Genomic DNA, 23,325 nt, shown 5'->3' with positions numbered 1-23,325 from the left:
AAAATGTCAGCCCTCTAAGGGAAGTGGTACAAGTGGAAAAGCTGCAAATATCACAGCTGCAAATTTCAGTAGTGAATTGTAGAAATATAATTCAGAATGTATGTCACTACACAGCCTGCTCATCATCATCCAACTGGTGTCTGACCTCAGGTTCGAGCTCCCACCTCAGGAAATATGTGAGAGAAGGAGCGATGCCAGGGACAGGAAGAGAGGATGAAGAAAGATGACGAAGGGACATTAGGAGAGATTATGGAACATGTAAAACGAAAAGAGAAGGAGTGAGAGGAAAGACGGAAGAGCGACAGGGACAGTGAAATGAACTGATAAAGAAAAAGGATGAACAAGGGAGGCGATCCTTGAGTTTGTTGGGTAATTGTTATAGTTTTTCAGGAAACAAAAAGAAAGTGGAAGAGAGAAAAAAGTGAATATACTAATGCAAGTCCACTGCAACAATGAGGAAAAGGATTAACGACAAAGTGAAATTGGATATTGAGCGGAGTAACTATGAGGAGAATGGTGAGGCCATGTGTGCTGTGGGCAGCAGAAGAGGGAAATAAATATTGGTATGTTCTGAGCATGGACCAAAAGAGGACAGAGAAATACATAATGCCAAAAAGATTGTTTATACATTGATATGTAAATGTAAATGTACAGGAATTTATATAGCGCAAATCACCGCGCAGTTTCTAAGCGCTTGCTGAGGGAACCCGTCCTGGTATTCCCCTGTGAGATAACCCCGGCAGGGTATCCACAAGGTGAAAGCCAGGCATCCCGCCGCGAGGGGCCGTTGTGGAGATTAATGTTATGTTAGAAATTTATTTCTATAGCGCACGGCTACTCCGAGGAGTGTCCCGGCGCTTTATCGAGGCGGCTCAGAATAAAAGAACATAACACCAATACAGACAAGAAGCAAAGTAAAGAAAAAAAAGAAAAAAAGAAATAGGAATCCTAAAGATTAAAAAGCGACGTCTTCAGGCCTTTCCTGAACAGGAGCAAATTCGGAGAAGATCGTAGCGCCAAAGGCAGGGTATTCCACAACTGAGGGGCCCTCAGGCTAAAGGAGCGACCCCCAGTGCGTGCCTTCCTAATTCGAGGCACCATGGCCAGAAACAAAGACTCTGACCGCAGTAATCTAGTCGGACGGTAGAAGGCCATCCTGCGTTGTAGATACTTTGCTCCTGCGCCGAATAGCGCTTTATACGCCAAGGTCAAAACCTTGAACATGACCCGCTTTTGGATGGGCAGCCAGTGGAGCGACTGCACCAGTCGGAAGGCTCTCGCTCGCCTATGAAGGCCGAAAATCGCGCGGGCCGCGGAGTTCTGCACAACCTGCAGCCGCTGAACAAGATAGTCCGGGAGACCTATATAAAGGACGTTCGCATAATCGAATCTAGAGCCCACTAAGGCTTGCACGGTAATCTTCCTATGCTCTTCTGTGAGCAAAGGTAGGAACTTCGGGAGCATCTTGAGTATCCCATAGCAGGTGCCCGTCAGACCCTGAATATGTGGAATCAAGGTCAGGCTATTGTCCAACTTTACTCCCAGATTTTTAGCCACCAGCGATGCCTGGGCAGGGGGACACCAATCCATGGGCCACCACGCCCGCCAGTCAGGGTCAAGGGAGCAGCCGAAGAACAGCACCTCCGATTTGCTGGGGTTGGCCTTAAGGCTGTTCCGCTGAAGCCAGCTAAAGACCAGCTCCAAACACCCCTGGATGTTCTCTCCATCGAAGACCTGATCCTTCCCACACGCAAAAAGCAGTTGCGTGTCATCCGCGTAGGACACGATCCGGGCCCCAAAAGACTCCACCAGTGCCGCCAAAGGTGTCATAAAGATGTTGAAGAGAGTCGGGCTCAACACAGAGCCCTGTGGGACCCCGACTCCCAATGGCGGCATCTCGGCGGAGCTTGGAGAGGCCCAGACCGTTTGTCGGCGACCCTCAAGAAAAGATGTAAACCAGTTGAACACCGTCCCCCTCAGACCGATGTCATGTAGTCTGGCGAGGAGCACCTCATGGGGGACGGTGTCAAAGGCCGCCGACAGGTCAAGCATGACCAGCATGGCCCCACCTCCAGCATCCAAAGTCTCCCTGATGATCTCCGACACCTCCAACAGTGCCGTCTCCATGCTTAAATTAGGGCGGAAACCGGACTGTGAAGGGTGAAGCAGATCACTGGACTCTAGATAGCTGGAGAGGACGCCATGCACATGCTTCTCCGTGATCTTCGCCAATGCTGGGAGAAGGGAGATCGGCCTGTAATTGGCCAAAACCTCTGGGTCCGAACTGGCCTTCTTGAGGAGGGGGATCACCATGGCCCTTTTCCCGGGCGACGGGACCTTCCCCACACTAAGAGAAAGATTCACAAGTGGATTGACCAGTGGGTTAACCACGGTAGCCAACTTCGCCAAAAATTTGGCCGGACAGGGGTCTAGAGGCGAACCCGATTTAAGATTGGCCAAGAGCGCTAGGGAGGCATCGATGGAAATAGCAGGAAACTCTGCGAGAACCGCAGCCGGCGCGGACAACCGTGCCGGTCCTGTCCCCACACTCGCACCCTCCCCTGCAGACTCCACTGTGAATGAGTCCTGGATAGATTTAATCTTATCCGTGAAGAATTTGGCCAAGTCACAGACCCACAGCTCCGATGGAGCACCTTGGGGGAGGTTAGATCTGGGGGCCATAAACTCCCTGACCACCGTGAAAATCTCTTTAGAAGAGTTGGAGGCGGCACCAATCCTCCTCGCCAGATAGTCTCTTTTCTCCCGGAGATTTAACCATAGACTTATAGGCCAATCTAGCCCCCAGAACATAATTGAGGCGCCATGCCCTCTCGGCAACCTTACACTGGCTGCGGGTAGCCCGCAATGCCTCAGTGAACCACGGAGCCGAAACCCTCTTAACCGTCTCCCGCAGGGCCATTGGGGGGGCCAGGTCATTCAGACTCTCCAACAACCATCCCTGCAGGGACTCGACGTCCTGTTCTAAATCGCCTATAAGGGGGCACGGATGGTCCACCACGGCCTGGGCTAGCAAATCAGGCGTGACTCTATGCAAGGCCCTCCTAGCAGGGCCATGCTGTCTTGGCGCACTACACGGGAGAATCTCGCTGGCCAGGATGGAAAATCTGGCCAGCCTATGGTCAGTCCAGAGCACCGGAAGGAGCTCAATATCGACCAGAGCAAACGAGGAGAAAACCTGATCTAGAGTGTGCCTGTTGGACAGGCCACGTGAAGGGCTTACTCCCTCCCCGCACGACCGGGCCCGAGCCCGGCTCCTCAGGTGTGACACGCAACAACCACCCGTTTCCCGTCTCATATGGGACCCCTGTCCCTGGGCATCTCCACATCATGGACCCGAATCACAACCGGCCCCCTCGCCCGGCTTGGGCGCCATCTTGGACACAGCCCCACGAGGCCGCGTGGCCTCCGATCGACCCTAACCCTGGGCCTGGCCAGGCCCCGACATCCCGGCACCACCATCCACCCAGGAGGTGAGCGGACTACTTGGCGGGTCAATGGGAGAAAGAGGTGTCGATGGCTCTCCCCCGCCAGGTGCCGATCGCCCCCGGCTCCCCCGGGCACTGGCTCCACCCCCCTGCTGGGTGTCTGGACTCCCTCATCCCGGACCTCCCGACCTCCAAGTGCGAGGGTCCGGACATCAAAGGGCGCCAGACCTATAACTGGGGCAGCTCCAGAGCAGGAGGGCAGTTGTATCCTGGAGTCGAGAGACGCAGTGAAGAACTCATCCTTGACGGACTACTGGCGCTGCCGTGGTCCTGCCTTGCGAACTATCGTCCTGCCTGCTGGCGCTGCCGCAACCTTCTGAAACCTTCATCGTCGTCGGGACCTGCTGGCGTGGCCGCGGACCGTTTGTAACCACCACCTTCATCGGGACCTGCTGGCTCCGCCGCGGACCGTCGCTACCTTCAATCAACCCGGGACCTGCTGGCTCCGCCGCGGCCCGATCATCTAGAACGCCGAGCTCGAGGATTGTGAGCTATTTCATCTACCAGATTGGTAACACGACTGTCCCGCTACCCTTTTCCCAATCAAGAGACTAGAACCGAGGGGACCCCTGAGTCCAGACCTCCTTGTACCATTTCACCGTACTTAAAGAATCGCTTATAAAGAACGTTAAACCTTATCCTTGTGTGGTGTACATCTGTGGGGGGGGAAGTTACTCGTCTGTACGATTGCTGGAGACGGCTCTCCCCGGAGACCTCTCCCCTTATTCTCGGCCGACCCTCCCGGTCCGTCTAACATTGGTGGCCAGCGGCGCGATCCGAATCAACGCGTAATCGTACAGAGAGTAGCTCACCCCACGACGAAACCACAATGACGACCAAAGAGAGCGGATCCACCGAGAAATTCCAGATGGAGAAATTGGAAGAGTACAGCCATCGTGAGTTGAAACAATTCTGCATTGAACTAGGTATCGCTACCACCGGTCTGAGTACTAAGGACGATTTCAAGCACGCCATTGAGTCATGGGCGGAAACCGGGGCCGTCAGACCCCCGGACCAAAATGTCGCAGCAGCAGAGAAAAACACCACGGCTCCCGATGAGCGAGGAATGGGTCTTTCGCAAAACGAAATCCAAGAACGAGAGAGAAACAGACTACATGAACTAGAAATGGCCCGGCTCAAGATGGATGGCGAACTCAAATTAGCCGAACAAAAACTGAACCTAGAACATCTACGGCTCCGAGAAGAAAGGGAAGAAAAACAGAGACAAAGAGAGCTCGAAGAGAAGAGACTGGCGTATGAACACGAGCGCAAACTAGCAGAGATAGAATTACGTAAGCAGAACAAAGAATTAGGGGTGCCCGAGCAACAGCGCACCCCAGGAGCAACAGAAAAGAAAGTACACATTCCCAAGGATGACGTTCGAGAATATTTCCGAGATGACGACATACAGCAGTGGTTCAAGGCCTACGAGATTGCTATGACCTCCCACCGGATCGATCGAAGCGACTGGGGAACCGGTCTATGGGGGAGGTTCGTCAATGAGGGCCGCGATGCCCTGTTACAGCTCCCAGACCATCTGATGACCTCCTATGACCACATGAAAGCTACCCTCCTCACCCGCTATGGGCTCACACCCGAAATGTACCGCCAGAGGTTCCGAGACTGCACCCGGATCCCGGGTACAACTTGGGTGGAGTACTTGAACCATTTCAGCCGAGCCTTCGAGGGTTGGATCAAGGGGAGCAATGTAACGACCTACGAGCAACTCTTCAATCTCATGGTATGGGAGCATCTATCTAACAACTGCTTCGTCGAGCTCAGGCAGCACCTCCTCGACAGTAAATTGACTGATCCACGACAGCTCGCCGCCGAGGCTGACCGGTGGGAAATCACCCGAGTGGGCCGAAATGGGTCGCATGAACAGAACCGGAACCACCCAGGTCAGCACCGTCCCCGAGGAGGAGGAGGGGGCCAGGGACGAGGAAGAGACAACGCCCCGGCCGCTCCCGCTACCAGCACACCACCCCCGGCCAACCGGGGCAGCACCCCGGCGCGCCCGGGGTACAGAGCCAATGTCACGTGTCACCGATGCCAGCGAGTCGGCCACTACGCAAATGACCCGAATTGTCCGCAGAGCCAGACTCCGAGACCCCGCCAGATGGCAGCCGCCGCCCTGGGGGAAGAACAAATCTCCGAAGAACACGAGGAACGTGAGCAAGAACACCAAGAATGGGAACCAGCCGCCATGGTTCTAGCGTGCCTAGGGGGAAAAGACATGGTCCCGCGGGCCCCCCTACCCGCCAACACCCGAAAGTACAGTCAGTGGGTGAACATTAATGGACGCCGGGCCGAAGCCCTACGTGACACCGGGGCCAGTGTGACAGCCGTCCGCTGTCACCTGGTGACCCCAGAACAGATCCTGCCGAACGTTCTCTGCCCTGTCCGTTCAGCCGACAATTCGGAGAGTCTATGTCGGATGGCCTGCGTCCCCTTCGAGTGGGGAGGAGTCTCCGGCATGTTGAAGGTGACGGTCCGGGATGATGCCCCCATAGACTGTCTCCTGGTAAATGATCTGGAGAGTTCCCCGTGGGCCGCCGTAGAGAGAAGAGAGCACCTGGGGATGTTGGGCCTCCCGGACTGGGCATGCGTAACCACCCGGTCCATGGCCGCCCGTGCCATCCCCCGACCCGAAGAACCTGAATGGCCGGCACCTCCTCCCCCGGTCGCTCCAGTAGAAGACACCGACCATGCCGACCATCCGGAGCAAACCCCCGAAGGGCTCGCCCAGCTCCAGGACCTTCCCGACCTGGCTCAGTGGCGTCAGGAAGGGGGGCCCACCCAAGAACAGTTTCGTCAAGAGCAGAAGACCTGTCCCTCCCTCGAGGGACTCCGCCAACAAGCCCTCGCCCAGAGCGCAGGGGATACCTCCGGAACCAATTGGGTCTATTGGGACAATGACCTGTTGTACAGCGAACAGAGAATCGCGGAGTTAGGGGCCAGTCAAGTGCTAGTGGTGCCCCTCCGCTTTAGAGACTTCTTGCTAAACCTGGCCCACAATGTCCCTCTGGCTGGTCACCTGGGTCAGGACAAAACCTACAGTCGCCTGGTGACCCACTTTTTCTGGCCCAAGATGAGGAACGACGTACTCCAGCACTGCCGGTCTTGCCCCACGTGCCAGGCCAGCGGGAAGAGCGGCCGCAAGCTTAAAGCCCCTCTGCAACCTTTCCCAGTGGTCACCACCCCGTTCGAGAGGGTGGGAATAGACATTGTGGGGCCCCTGGAACCCCGTACAGCACAAGGACATCGGTTCATCCTGGTACTGGTGGACCACGCCACCCGCTACCCCGAGGCTGTTCCCCTGCGAACTGTGACAGCCCCGGTGGTTGGCCGGGCCTTGATGGGGATCTTCTCCCGGGTGAGCTTCCCCCGAGAAGTCGTCAGCGACAGAGGAACAAACTTTATTTCAAAATACATGAAATCCCTCTGGCAACAGTGTGGGGTCACCTACCGATTCACGACCCCCAACCACCCTCAAGGAAACGGACTAGTTGAGCGGTTCAACCGCACGCTCAAAGGGATGATTGGGGGGTTGGAAGAGCCCCTCCGTCGCCAGTGGGATGTGCTACTGCCGTGCCTCCTCTTTGCCTATCGAGAAGTCCCCCAGAAGTCCCTCGGCTTCAGCCCGTTCGAACTCTTATATGGACACCCTGTGCGGGGGCCGCTCAGCCTAGTCAAAGAAGGTTGGGAAATGCCCCCTCTGAAGAACCCTCCAGATGTTTTCAAGTACCTCCTGACCCTACGCAACCAGACCAGACGGTTCAGGGAAATGGCTAAAGCAAACTTGGAGGCCAGTCAGGAAGACATGAAAAGGTGGTACGATCAAAATGCCTCCTCCATCGAATTTGAACCCGGCCAACAGGTATGGGTGATGTCTCCCACCGAACCATGCGCCCTGCAAGACAAATGGACAGGGCCCTTCAAAGTGGTCGAGCGCAAGAGCCCTGTCACCTATCTCATCGATATGGAATCTTCACGGAACCCCCTCCGGGTCCTCCACGCCAATAGACTAAAACCCCACATTGTGCGCTCGGAGCTCAGCCTCCTGATGGCAACAGACAGCGGAGCCGAAGAAGACTCCGAGCCCCTCCCTGATCTCCTAAGGACCCGGGAGAAAGATGGTTCCGTGGACGGGGTCCGACTCTCAGAGGCCCTCACCCCGGAGCAGCGCCAAGGCTGCCGGGACATCCTGCTGCAGTTTGCAACTCTGTTTTCCCTCACTCCAGGGGTCACCCCCTGGTGCTTGCACGACGTGGACACCGGAGACAGTCCCCCTGTCCGACATCGGGCCTACCGCGTACCAGATCGGGTACGGGCCTGCATCCAAGAGGAGGTGTCCAAGATGCTCACGCTCGGGGTCATCGAGCTCTCAGACAGCCCCTGGGCCAGCCCAGTGGTACTGGTCCCCAAAGCGGCCGCCCCCGGCACCACTCCTGAGCTCAAGTTCTGCGTCGACTACCGGGGCCTGAATGCGGTCACCAGAACCGACGCACATCCCATTCCCCGAGCAGATGAACTAATCGACCGCATGGGAGCTGCCCGCTACCTCAGCATCTTCGACCTGACAGCGGGCTACTGGCAGATCGGACTCACACCCCGGGCCCAAGAACGATCTGCCTTCTCCACCCCTGATGGCCACTACCACTTCAAGGTCATGCCATTCGGCATGAAGAATGCTCCAGCAACATTCCAGCGGCTAGTAAATCAGGTCCTGGCGGGACTCGAAGAATTCAGTGCCGCCTATCTGGACGATATCGCTGTGTACAGCCGCCACTGGTCCGACCACCTCAACCACCTCCGAGAGGTTCTGCAGGCCCTCCAACGAGCCGGCCTCACGATCAAGGCCAGCAAATGTCAAATTGGCCAGGGGTCCGTGACCTACCTCGGGCACCAGGTGGGAAGCGGTCTGGTGGCCCCGCTGCAACTCAAAATCGCTGCCATCCAGTCGTGGCAGCCCCCCATCACCCAGACCGAGGTCCACGCCTTCTTGGGGCTCACAGGCTACTACCGGCGGTTCGTGAGGGACTATGGCAGCATTGTGGGGCCCCTCACGGAACTCACATCCAAAAACCACCCAAAGAAAGTCAACTGGACCCCAGACTGTCAAGCGGCCTTCGAGAAGCTGAAGGCCGCCATGTGCTCCGCCCCTGTGCTCCAGGCCCCCGACTACAGTCGGGAATTTATCGTCCAAACGGACGCCTCCGACCATGGCATTGGGGCAGTCCTGTCCCAGCTGAACCCCGAAGGACTTGACCAACCAGTGGCTTTCCGGGTACAGACCGATCACCGGCCCCTGCAATGGCTAATGCAGATGCGGGGGGAGAACCCAAAACTATTGCGTTGGTCCATCTCCCTGCAGGGGATGGACTTCACAGTGGAACATCGGCCCGGACAGGATCACACCAACGCAGACGGCCTGTCCCGCTTTTTCCGCCTCGACGAGGAGAGTCTTCAAGAGGATGGGTGACTCTCCCCGCCTTCAGCTGGGGGGGACGCATGGTGGACAGGCCACGTGAAGGGATTGCTCCCTCCCCGCACGACCGGGCCCGAGCCCGGCTCCTCAGGTGTGACACGCAACAACCACCCGTTTCCCGTCTCATATGGGACCCCTGTCCCTGGGCATCTCCACATCATGGACCCGAATCACTACCGGCCCCTCGCCCGGCTTGGGCGCCATCTTGGACACAGCCCCACGAGGCCGCGTGGCCTCCGATCGACCCTAACCCTGGGCCTGGCCAGGCCCCGACATCCCGGCACCACCATCCACCCAGGAGGTGAGCGGACTACTTGGCGGGTCAATGGGAGAAAGAGGTGTCGATGGCTCTCCCCCGCCAGGTGCCGATCGCCCCCGGCTCCCCCGGGCACTGGCTCCACCCCCCTGCTGGGTGTCTGGACTCCCTCATCCCGGACCTCCCGACCTCCAAGTGCGAGGGTCTGGACATCAAAGGGCGCCAGACCTATAACTGGGGCAGCTCCAGAGCAGGAGGGCAGTTGTATCCTGGAGTCGAGAGACGCAGTGAAGAACTCATCCTTGACGGACTACTGGCGCTGCCGTGGTCCTGCCTTGCGAACTATCGTCCTGCCTGCTGGCGCTGCCGCAACCTTCTGAAACCTTCATCGTCGTCGGGACCTGCTGGCGTGGCCGCGGACCGTTTGTAACCACCACCTTCATCGGGACCTGCTGGCTCCGCCGCGGACCGTCGCTACCTTCAATCAACCCGGGACCTGCTGGCTCCGCCGCGGCCCGATCATCTAGAACGCCGAGCTCGAGGATTGTGAGCTATTTCATCTACCAGATTGGTAACACGACTGTCCCGCTACCCTTTTCCCAATCAAGAGACTAGAACCGAGGGGACCCCTGAGTCCAGACCTCCTTGTACCATTTCACCGTACTTAAAGAATCGCTTATATAGAACGTTAAACCTTATCCTTGTGTGGTGTACATCTGTGGGGGGGGAAGTTACTCGTCTGTACGATTGCTGGAGACGGCTCTCCCCGGAGACCTCTCCCCTTATTCTCGGCCGACCCTCCCGGTCCGTCTAACAGTGCCCTTTATCATGTGTGCGGCCTGTGAGGAAAGGGACAAGCCCCAAAGGAGCCGTAATGTCCAACAGTTTGTTGGCGTCCAAATCGTCGCCAACATCCATGTGAAAATTAAAGTCTCCTGCCAACAGGCAATGCTGTGTACTCAAGGCCAAACCAGCAATGGCCATCTGAAGGTCGTCAAAAAAAGTGCCCACTGGACCAGGGGGTCTATACACCACCAGTCCCTTCACGGCCTGTTGCGGGGTCAATCTAATAGCGAATGCTAAAGATTCAGATCCTGTAATGGTGTTAAGAGAAAGAATAGAGCAGGATACTGACTTATTCACTACCACCGCCACCCCTCCTCCTCTGCCTTTGGCTCTATCTTGCCGGAAGATGTTATAGTCTGGTGGGATTGCCGCCATAATGTCCGGATTAGACGTCTCCCCCAGCCATGTTTCAGTCAGAAGAAGAAATAGGGGTTTTTCTCTGACAAGGAGATCGAAGGCAATCGTGGCATCAAAGCCTTGGCAGCACCACCATACCCTTGCAGCCGAGTGACGAGTGACGGGGTCAATCCCTGGTCCAATATCGCCGTGGCCGAGTTAACAACAGAAAATGTACACTCAATAGAGAGATCTTTTGACGCTGATATTTAGGCCCCGAGAACTCTGGGCCATAGCATTTTTGTTGTGGATATTCTGCCATGATAAAGGTTGTTGAGACGCTTGAGATGCTTTTGGGGTATTCTTTGGATTGTTAAGTAAATCTCTCCGCTATTAGAGGCGGATTAAAGACATTGATTGCCCTTACGAATGTGATTAAAGTATCACAATCAAATCTTTACTGAATTTGGGAACAAACATCAATCAGAGTGAGATCTGGTAGAGTTGTGTGGTTGTTAGTGGTGGTTTACGTCATCTGAGGTCCTGGTTCCTTAAACCAGGTCTCATGGGTGACCTGTAGTCTGGTCAGTGGGTGACTCTTGGAGAAAGCGTCGATAACACACTTGCATCCGCCTGATGGTCTAAAGGGACGTGCAGGGAAATGATCCCTCCTTCAGCCTTTTGAGAGAATTTGGATTTTTTGGCTTTTGTGAGTTCTTCCATTCCATGGGAGGCACAGAGAGGCCAGTTAAACTCACCCAAGATAAATTGTGGTTTCGGATTGTAGAACATGTGAGTGGGGTTAGTGCGCATCACCCGTGAGGTCCAAGCTGCCAGCAACCATGTGGTTGTTTTTCTTGCACTGAATGCACCTAGAATCATGTTTTTGCTTGAAGTGAAACTGGTTTTGACAAATCTTGAGAACTGAATTCCTGTGTAAGCAGTGTGTTAGGTGTGGCATTACATTTCCAGTTTTCAAGATAAACATGAGATTCATTTTTGTCACTGCCTATGCTGCAGTTTTATCTATAATGAGTTTGTGCTGTGTTTATTATTTCTCTATTAATAAAAGTTCTTCACAAACATACTTACTGTGAGATGCAAGTTAGTTGGATGCTAATGTTCAATATTATTTTTAGGCTGTGGGGTTTTAGGTTTAAACCTATAATAACTGATAAAACCCCACTGAAAGAGAAATAGCCCTCACCAGTGAAAACATATAAACACTGAAAAAACACCTGCACAACCACAAACTAAATGCCATTCAAAGAAAGGAATAAGAGAGTGAAAGAGTCATTTATTTTCTTCCTGACGGGGCCAATACAATGTAACATTGTTATACAAGCTATCAGTAACAAAGCCTGGGCTAACATTATTCTGCTTGAGTTTTGTTGTTTAGGGATGCCACTAAAATATTGTTTCTTCTTCCTTTTGCTTTTTTCAGTTTTGTGGTCTTTAGCCTAAAGATGCAGGGTTTAGAAGCATGTTTTAGGTCTTGTTTAATTATTTTATAAACTGTAGAAAATCAGGAAATATCAAAATCATATTTGACATTTTGGCTGTGTTTGAGTCTTTCACTGTAAGGTAAAATGGCTTGTGTCATAAGAAGCTTTCCTGATATGTGTAATCACATTGACCCACCGAAAACGGCTAAAAACCCTTAATACATCAGCCCACAGTTTCTAGTGAGTCTGTATTGACAGTAGGTGAATTGCCAATACCTCAGGATTTAAACATTTAATGCAAGGTATAGTGACAAGTATGTGTATAAAGAGTGCAATCACCAAGCATCAAGGATATTGATGAAAACATGACAACAGACTTTTTTGGAAAACATGGAACGCAGTGTCACTTGGAAGGCTCTGCAAAAAAATTTCTTTCCAAGTTCAACAAAGATTGGAGTGATATTGTTTGTATTTGCAGTGATTCAGCTACATATATGAAAAAGTTGTGTGATGACCTGTCAAAATCGATACCTGAGCTGACCCCAAAACACTTGGGGTGTGGCTAGAGCCACAACTCACGATGAAGACCCAGGCGACCAAAACCTCGGGCACATGTTTTGGGCTCATGCGTAAGACTCGTAAAATCCTGCCCCTACTCCCTCCTATGTCCAGAAAGCTCCTTATCCAGGGCCTAGTGCTGTCCCGCTTAGACTACAGCAATCTAGTCTATCTGGGAGCCCCCGAGGCTACCATCTCGAAACTCCAGCGGACACAGAATGCGGCAGCACGTATGATCACCAACACCCCCTCCAGAACATCTGCCAAGCCAGCCCTTAAAACCCTGCACTGGCTCCCTGTTCGCCAAAGGGTGCACTTTAAAGCAATGTGTATCACACACAAGCTCTACAACGGTTCCGGCCCAGCGATCCTCAGCAACATGATTACACCCTATACAGCAACCAGAATGCTACGATCGCAAAATGAGAATCGAGTTCACATTCCCAGATTCAAAAAAGTCCGCACGGGAGGCCGTCAATTCTCCGTTCAGGCGGCCAAAGGCAGGAACGCACTCCCCCTGGCCCTCAGATTGGAATCCAACTTCCTGGCGTTCCGCAAAAAACTTAAGACCCATTTGTTTCCCAAGTAACACCCTTCGACTACCTCCCGTCTCAATAGGTTCAAGTACATAGCGCGGGGATACCCTTGGGTCACCAGGCGCTGTAGAAATCGCTAAAATAAAAAAATAAAAAATAAATAAAAGTGATTACCTGTAAGAGATCCTTGCCACTTGTTAGATGGTATGCTGAAAACATCTTTGCAATCTTCAGAGTTAATGAGGGATGCTATTGATTTTTTAGTCCATTCTGGTGCACTGGTTCCTTATGCACAGGAACTAAAACGCAAAGATTTATAATTTTGTGCTTTGTGTGGCATCAAAGAAAGAGACATCTCAACTGGGTCCCTTAGCTGATGGTTCTCACTCCAAAGGGCTATGAATGCTATATTATCCATGTGGCAACCGTTTACAGAATGTTTGCTCAGTGATGGTGCCAAAGGCAAGAAATGTGAGGATCTTTGGTCGCATAAACATAGAGATGTGAAAAAAGTGCATTCTACTGCATTATTAGATTTTTACAGGAAAACATAACTTCTGTAGTGGACATAATAAAAAAAACTAGAGCTTGAAAAAAGTCTTGTCTGCCAAGTGTTCAGCATAATTGGTGTAGATGTGAAACTTCTCCTTGAGAGTAGACTGGGCGACACCTTTAGTGACTTTGGCATAGCAACCAGTATTGGCAGGAAAAGCTATGTCAGTGGCCAGAGTTAACAAATTGTATACTGGCTGTTTTGGAGTTACCCATCTCAAGTGCCAATGTTGAGAGGGTCTTTTCACAGAAGTTGACATGGGAAGGAAAGGGCGAGCGCACATGACAAAAGACTCACTGAAGAAGTATTGTATGGTGTATTGCAATAAGTTCAATTTGCAAAACTCTATTTGGACCTCATATACACTACACGTAATTGTCTATATATCATGTTCTATAAGTGCAGAAAGCAAGCAATAATAAAAGCAAAATATTCCATAAACACCAGAAAAACACTTTTTCTGTTGTTTTTAGTGGCGCAAAAATGTATATTTACTGATAACAACTGTTTTTTAAGGTATTGAAAACACTGAAAAAACCCCACCAGAATTTACCAAAAATAGAAACAGAAAACAGGAAAACCTGATTATTTTTTATCAATTTGATAGGTGCACTCGCGTATCTTCTTGTCCCCAATCATTTCTTCTTCCCACAAGTTCCTTTTTTTTGGGCCGCCTTCATTTCCCTTTCTTCTTCTTCTTCTCCTTCTATCCTGTTACTTTTGTCACATTAATGGGGGACACCCTTTGGGTCTGAACCCCCGTGTCATTGACACGACTTACAAGGAGTTACAAGTGAACACTTTACCCTTTCAATTCCCCTTTAGTTGATCAGGCTGTATCGTCCATCCACACATTGCATCATATAAAAATACGTTTTGATGAGAAAACACTTACCAATATTAGACTTTGAAGGAATCCCAGAAAACATATAGAATACAGGAACGTGCAGACGAGGTTAGGCCTGGGCAAAATGTGCGTCATTTCCTTGGCAGAAATTAAGTGAAATGCCCCAAAAATACACAAAATTATGCATTCGTCTGAGAAATGCAGGCTCGGGCATTTTGCGCTAAGTGTTAATGTGACATGCATCCTCGTGCCCATTTGTGTAATGAGAGGGGTGGGGGTGACATGGAGGAGATGAAAGGAGAGCACGCAGAAGCTGAAAGAGACAGGGCAGTGAAGGAGAGAGGGTGAGAGATTCTGAGACACGATGATGGAGGGACTTCAGAAGCAGGTGTGGGGAAAAAACTGTAAGTGAGCAACTCTCAGTGAGAAATTCCAGATGGATGAAATGTGAAGGGAAAATTGGAGTTTTTACTCAGTAATCTGATATTAAATAAAAATCTGTTTTATTGAGCAGAGCTGAAGCCAACAAACTGGTCTGGCGAGTTGTAAGTGTGGGTGCAGTATGACGTGTCTGGGTGCTGTTACCTAAAACACACATGGAGGCACCCAGACACTGGATGGGGTTCACACTGCATTACAGATATTATTCTAGTTAATTTGTTTTAGGAGCCCCCATATTGACATAGGGTCCGGCTCTTGTGAAGGGTTCTACTGATGGCTGAGGCAGGAGCCCAGCCTTAGAGGGGACGAGGGTGCACTGGTTGTGACTGAGGAAGGGCAGGACATCTGGGGGCCTCTGGGCCTGGAAGGAAAGAGGCATGACAGTGGCTGGGCAGACAAGGGTTAACAAGGACACCACACTTCAAGGGGCTGCCAGCAGGAAGGATTAGCATTTGTCTATGTCTTTTGTGTTTCTTAAACACAGACTGTCATGGTCCAGGCATTATCTTGGTGCTAAATCCAGTCAAAGACCCCAGGAAAGGGAAAAACAACAATACCAGCAGCAAATGAACTAATAGTACAGCAAAAAAGTATCAGATCACACCATGAGCCAAGCCCAAGACTAAGAGCTAGTGGACCCCCAGAGGAGCATCTACAGCACAAGGAAGGGGAGCCCCTTTCCCCGATCACACAGAAGCGTTAAAAGCCCCCCTCAGCCCAGTCGTTCTACCCCCTCCTACCTTGACAGACCGCACTTTGTCGTTGGACGGCCATCGTTTCAGGAAGCGTGGCCAGCGGGCCTTCTTGGACCAGCAGGTTGGGACCTCCACCGTGGGAACCAGCTCCACCTCCACCTGATGCTCTGACGTCTCCACGGCGACCCGGACCACCGGTCCCAAGGTCTCAATGATGGCCACCCTATCTGCAAGAACCAATGAAAGACGGCATGAGAGGCGCATTAATAGCGAAGAAGGGTCAGCTCTCAGGTCAATGCACCTTAAATGGCCACCATCTCTGACCAACATCTATTGATCTGCAGGAAATGATGCTCGCTACGAGGCCCTCAGCATGTCCTTCAGATATATGTTATACTGAATGTTCAGGTTACTGGATCAAGACACAAATATGGTGACGCCTGTCTGAGTTTGAAATGCTGACCTTGGCATCTGGCTGGTCTTCTCACCTTCCCTGTCTGCAGTCAGAGCCCTAGAGAGACACTTCTGTCCCTCAGCTCCAGATCTGAGGCATCTAAGAGAGATCACAAAGGTTGTGAGAGGTGACCATGGATCTGGTGAACCCTACACATCTCTTCTCCTTTTATCTGATCTGACAGGGCTCCGGCTCGAACCCCTCCTTGCTTGGACATTAAATACCCTAGATGAAGAGCAGGCTTCTTGTACTTACCCACCCTTATAGCCGTGCAAACACATCAATCCCATAGTCTCAGGGGCTATAAACCCAACCTTGAGCACCTGCCCTCTTGCTCACTAGGAGTCGGCCTAGGTAAAACTAGCTGCAGGCTTCAGAATGAATTTGATCACATGTTCACATCATTTCAGGTTCTACAGAGTTTGCATGAATGCCCCAAGTCCACAGGCAGCTTCCTCAAAGGAGTCCGGGGGCCAGTCCACTCCTCTCAGGATTTCTAGAACCATCTTGTACTGATTCTGAACATGCTCAGAACAAAAGAATCACAAACGTCCCACACAATACACTGGAATATCTCTGGAATATCAGCAGCATTGGGGGGATTTTTAGGGAACATGTACACCATTCCGAAGAATACATTTGACCCATTGTGACAGTCCTTCCTAAAAGCACCACTGCTCTCCCGAGTGTAAATATATCTCTTGATTCTTGAAGGGGCGCTTTGAGGCTGCTCTCTCCACTGGTCGGTTTAGCGTTGTTGTTGCTTGTTGGTCCCAAGATAGTGGCCCCAGTAGAGAGCACTGAAATGACTGCTCTGGACTCCCGTCTGTAGGAGCATCGAGAGAGCGTTAAGTGTTTCATTGGGTGATTGCTTATTGAACAGGACTCTTTCTTCACTCTTTCTTTCTAGAATAAACCACGAGACCACATCACAAAATAACGACTGGACTATGTCTTGAATGAACAACTAGACCACATCTTAAATGAACCACCAGACCACGTCTCAAATGAACCAGCAGACCAAGTCTAAAATGAACCACTAGACCACGTTTAAAATGATCCACTGGATAATGTCTCAAATGAACCACTGGGCCACGTCTCAAATGAACCAGCAGACCAAGTCTAAAATGAACCACCAGACCACGTCTCAAATGAACCAGCAGACCAAGTCTAAAATGAACCACTAAACCACGTCTCAAATGAACCACTAGACCATGTCTCAAATGAACCAGCAGACCAAGTCTAAAATGAACCACCAGACCACGTCTCAAATGAACCAGCAGACCAAGTCTAAAATGGACCACCAGACCACGTCTCAAATGAACCAGCAGACCAAGTCTAAAATGAACCACTAAATCACGTCTCAAATGAAACACTAGACCATTCTCAAATGAACCAGCAGACCAAGTCTAAAATGAACCACTAGACCACGTCTCAAATGAACCACTAGACCATGTCTCAAATGAACCAGCAGACCAAGTCTAAAATGAACCACCAGACCACGTCTCAAATGAACCAGCAGACCAAGTCTAAAATGAACCACCAGACCACGTCTCAAATGAACCAGCAGACCAAGTCTAAAATGAACCACTAGACCACGTTTAAAATGATCCACTAGATAATGTCTCAAATGAACCACTGGGCCACGTCTCAAATGAACCAGCAGACCAAGTCTAAAATGAACCACCAGACCACGTCTCAAATGAACCAGCAGACCAAGTCTAAAATGAACCACTAAACCACGTCTCAAATGAACCACTAGACCATGTCTCAAATGAACCAGCAGATCAAGTCTAAAATGAACCACTAGACCACGTCTCAAATGAACCAGCAGACCAAGTCTAAAATGAACCACCAGACCACGTCTCAAATGAACCAGCAGACCAAGTCTAAAATGAACCACTAAACCACGTCTCAAATGAACCACTAGACCATGTCTCAAATGAACCAGCAGACCAAGTCTAAAATGAACCACTAGACCACGTCTCAAATGAACCACTAGACCATGTCTCAAATGAACCAGCAGACCAAGTCTAAAATGAATCACTAGACCACGTCTCAAATGAACCACTAAACTGGAATACTATTTATATTAATGTTGCTTTTCGCTATGTATCTCAATTGTTTCAAAAAGATGTTTAAAATGTAAATGTTAAGCGCTCTGATACCCAAGGATCAAGTCCACATTATATAAAACTCTATAATAAGATTTTTTTAAAACATCTCTAATTAACCACTAGACCATGTCTCAAATGAACCACTAGACCACATCTCAAATGAACCACCAGACCATGTCTTAAATTAACCACTAGACCACGTTTAAAATGATCCACTGGATAATGTCTCAAATGAAGCACTGGGTACGTCTCAAATGAACCACTAGACCACGTCTCAAATGAACCACTAGACTCAGTCTCAAATGAATCGCAGTACCACGTTTTAAATGAACCACTAGACCACGTCTCAAGTGAACCACTAGACCACCTCTCAAATGAACCACCAGATCATGTGTTAAATTAACCACTAGACCACGTTTAAAATGATCCACTGGATAATGTCTCAAATGAACCACTGGGTCACGTCTCAAATGAAGCACTGGGTACGTCTCAAATGAACCACTAGACCACGTCTCAAATGAACCACTAGACCCAGTCTCAAATGAACCGCAGGACCACGCCTTAAATGAACCACTAGACCACCTCTCAAATGAACCACCAGACCATGTCTTTAATGAACCACTAGATCGCGTCTCAAATGAATCACCAGATCATGTCTTAAATGAACCAATAGACCACATATCAAATGAACCACCAGACCATGCCTCAAATGTACCACTAGACCACGTCTGAAATGAACCACTAGACCACTCTTAAATTAACCACTGGGTCACGTCTGAAATGAACCACTTGACAACGTCTCAAATAAACCACTGGACCACGTCTCAAATGAACCACGTCTCAAATGAACAACTGGGCCACGTCCCAAATGAATCACTGGACCTTTTCTCAAATGAACCATTAGACCATGTCTCAAATGAACCACTAGACTACGTCTCAAATGAACCACTAGACCACGTCTCTAACGAACCACGAGATCACGTTTCTAATGAACCACAGCACCATGTCTCAAATGAACCACTAGACCATGTCTCTAACAAACCACTAGAGAACGTTTCTAATGAACCACTAGACCATGTCTCAAATGAACCATTAGACCACATCTCTAATGAATCACTAGACCATGTCTCTAACAAACCACTAGACCAAGTCTCAAATAAACCACTATACCACGTCTCTAATAAACCACTAGACCACATCTCAAATGGACCATTAGACCACATCTCTAATGAATCATTAGACTACATCTCTAACAAAACACTAGACCAAGTCTCAAATGTACCACTAGACCACGTCTCTAATAAACCACTAGACTACGTCTCAAATGAACCACTAGACCACGTCTCAAATGAACCACTGGACCTTGTCCCAAATGAACCAGTAGACCACGTCTCAAATGAACCACTAGACCAGTCTTAAATTAACCACTGGGTCACATCTCAAATGAACCACTTGACAACGTCTCAGATAAACCACTGGACCACGTCTCAAATGAACCACTGGGCCACGTCCCAAATGAATCACTGAACCTTGTCTCAAATGAACCATTAGACCATGTCTCAAATGAACCACTAAATTAAGTCTCGAATGTACCACAAGACCACATCTAAAAGGGTAGACTGGCTCACATTTTCCAAGAGCCACAGAACCACATTTTAATGTAATAGCAAAATCATCTCATAATTTAATCATTAGACTACATCTCATCATAGCCATAACTTTACATTTTATCTTAGCAATAAGAGTACATTTCAGCTGAGACACAAGACACATCTTATTTTAACCACTAGTTTGAAGCTTTACTTAACCTCTAGCTTATGTCTCAACTTCACCACTGATGCACAGTTCAATTTCACCACTGGAGCAAAACTCAACTTGACCACTCACGCACCTTTCAATTTCACCACTGGAACACATTTCAACTTCACCGCTCAAGACCTTTCAACTCACTATTCACACACACTTCACCTTCACCTTCACCGCTCACGCACATTTCAACTTCACCATTCACACACATTTCAACTTCAGGTCTCAAGTGCATCTCAAATTCGCCATTGGAGCACATTTCAACTTTGGGAGTCAAGTACCTTTCAATTTCACCACTGGACACATTTCAAGTTCACCACTCACACATCTAATTAACTTTACCGTTCACGTACATTTCACCTTCCCCACTCACGTGCAGTTCAACTTCACCCTTAAATCACATTTCTGCTTCACCACTCACACACATTTCAACTTCAGGACTCAAATACCTTTCAAATTCACTACTGGAGCACATTTCAACTTCACCACTCACGTGCATTTCATTGTCACCACTGCAACACATTTCAACTTCAGGACTCAAGTACCTTTCAAACCCAACAATGGAGCACATTTCTCCATCACTACCAGAGCCTTTTCTCTACACTAAAAGAGCATGTGCTTGCAGAAGGTAGAAGGGCACTTCCCTGTTGGGGACATTGTCCTGAATTCCACACGTGTGCTACTCTGAGCCCTTGTCTATGATGTCCTCCTCGTGTATACAAATACACCATCACCGACACAGGCAGACACACCATCACTGGCACAGGCAGACACACCATTACCGGCACAGGCAGACAACATACCATCACCGGCACAGGCAGACACACCATCACCGGCACAGACAGACACACCATCACCGGCACAGGCAGACACACCATCACCGGCACAGGTAGACACACCATCACTGGCACAGGCAGACACATAATCACCGGCATAGGCAGAAACACCATCACCGGCACAGGCAGACATCACCATTACAGGCAAACACACCATCACCAGCACAGGCAGACACACCTTCACAGGCAGACACACCATCACCAGCACAGGCAGACACACCATCACTGGCAGACACACCATCACTAGCACTGGCAGACACACCATCTCCAGCACAGGCAGACACACCATCACTGGCACAGGCAGACACACCATCACTAGCAGACACACCATCACTGGCACAGGCAGACCCACCGTCATCGGCTGCCCGGTCACTCTCCGGACAGATAGACATATCACCATCAACTGCCACACCATCACCAGCTGCCTGTTCACTCACCAGACACACCGTCACCGGCTGCCCGGTCACTCACTGGACAGGGAGACATACCGTCACGGCTTCCCAGTCACTCACCGGACAGTTTGCAGGTTGCAATGGACTTCTCCAGCAGGTTCCGAAATACCCCAATGATCTTGGCCGGGATGAGGTCTCCCTCCATGTTCACGTCGCTCTCGTGCCAGAGCCGGGTGGTCTTAGGGAACTGCTCGATCTCCAGCCACTGGTGCAGCTTCTCGGGCTCCATCACCGGGGACAGCAGCTTGGTGCCGCTGAGTGTATAGTAACGCCAGCGCCGCGCCTTGCGCTGCCGGAAGCCACCCAGGCCGCGGAGGGGGACAGTGATGAGGAACTGCGCCGGGGCCAAGACCTAGAGCAACCCAAGAACAACAGATGAGGGACACAGGCAAGCTGGTGGCTGTGCCACCGGTGAAGACCTGGGAGCATTCAAGAGAGGCATCAAAACCTCTGTTGGTGATGACTCTAATGGGTTATTATTCAGCCTATGCACCCTTCCTCAGCCCTCATGCATCTCAGTAGCGTAGCTAACCCCCTGGCCGCCCATGGCAGACCCTGCGTTTGGGGCCCCGTGGCGGCTGCCGTAAAGAATAGGGGGTGGAGTGGGTTTTTAGGTGCTGGCGAGTATTCTCAGTTTGCTGCCCCGCAGCAAACGCATTGAGGAGTGGAGGTGAGGGTGGGGCTTGATGTTGCCGCTGAGACAGCAGGTAATACCGGGGGATGCCGCTGTCCCCTAAACTCGCGATCGGCAACTTGACGTTGAGGACTGAGAGCAAGCAAAAAATTACTGCTGCACTACGATACGCTACGCGTGTTAGCACTGTGCTATGTGCAGTTCGCGTAGTGCGAAGTTGAGCAAACTTCGCAAACTACACGAGCGTAGCGTAGTGCTTTGCCCAGGGTTATGAGAGATATCCTGTCCACTGAAATATAAATTCCATTACAGCTTATTAGATTTATAATTCAGTGGAGGGGATATCCATCACCGTTGTGATGGATTAACCTGTCCGCCAAAATATAAATCACATGATAAGTGCCTTGACCGAGGCCCCCTTAGACGATCTTCATACTTCTTCCAGCCCCAGCAGCCAGACAGACGGCCCTGTGCCCTTCCTCCGGTCTCGACGAGCCCCAGTTACTATAGGACAACAATGGCTCTTGTTGGTATCATTTGATAAAAAATATAATGATATCAGTAACATTTACTGTTCACAATCAAAGCTTTAACTGTGTTACAAGACAACATCCTTTTTATGATTGGATGTTTTATATTAACTTCATCCAGGGAAAAGTCTGACTGAACCAAACAACAGTGAAAACGGCAATGTGCCCAGAGTGAAAAACCACAAGCTACTAGCAACAAAGAGCCTGAATTGAATACAACAGACTTTTGCAAATCAAAGTGACGTCTGTCGTAAACATATAATTTTATCTCATCACTGTTTGTATTGTTGTTGGATTGTGGAATTAGTGTTTTCACTTTTTAATATAAAATATACATACTATGTAGACAAATAAACAAGACAAATAAAATAAACAGTAAAAAAGCAGACTGAAAACAGCTCCATTACAAAATATTTCATTTGAACAATGAAGCAAATAGTAAAACATTAAACCCTCAAAAACATTTTACTTAAAATAATATAAGCATTTAAAAAAATATATATATATATATAAATCCAGTTTCACCAACTGTAGGGAAAATGTTGGACTGCGGATGGGTTAGATTTACTATTCACACTCCAGTCTAAGCTTCAGTAGGTACGGTGTTGGACTTCAAAGAGATTACATATAAGAATACAAGTCTGTGGTCTTGTTTTGTGTGCTTTCATGGCCTTCAGACAAATAAAGTTTATCTTGACTTAACTTGACTTGAATACAAGTCCTCATTTATTAAAAATACTTCAATACCTAAAAGAATTATTAAATTGTATTGCATAGAAAAAAATTCTTCCATTTTGGACACATATGACAAAAATGTCAAATATAAAAGAAAAGTTAAAAAAATAAAATTAAAATTGCTTATAATATTCAGTTGCCTAATACAAAAAATGACAAAAATTTTTAATAAGTACCAAATTATTTAACATAAATGAATAATTAAAAAAAACATTTAAAAACAAAAATCATTTTGCAGAAAAGATTTCAAA

The 23,325-nt window shown here is 49.6% G+C and overlaps 1 protein-coding gene across 2 annotated transcripts in view; it reads right to left on the bottom strand.

Moving 5' to 3' along the window:
- Window positions 1–23,325, bottom strand: part of MAB21L3 (mab-21 like 3) — a 94,291-nt gene that overhangs the window by 14,820 nt on the left and 56,146 nt on the right. For both annotated transcript variants that reach the window (XM_086948293.1, XM_086948292.1), the window contains 2 exons: window positions 21,236–21,527; window positions 15,556–15,737 (listed from right to left, as the gene is read on the bottom strand). In XM_086948293.1, the coding sequence (XP_086804419.1) occupies window positions 15,556–15,737; window positions 21,236–21,527 (474 nt within the window). The remainder of the gene's footprint in view (window positions 1–15,555; window positions 15,738–21,235; window positions 21,528–23,325) is intronic.

This window comes from Lissotriton vulgaris, unplaced genomic scaffold (assembly GCF_964263255.1).
Source record: "Lissotriton vulgaris unplaced genomic scaffold, aLisVul1.2 SCAFFOLD_655, whole genome shotgun sequence".
Taxonomy (NCBI): Eukaryota; Metazoa; Chordata; class Amphibia; order Caudata; family Salamandridae; genus Lissotriton; species Lissotriton vulgaris.
The sequence above is the reverse complement of the archived record's forward strand: the minus strand, read 5'-3'. Positions and strand labels throughout refer to the sequence as shown.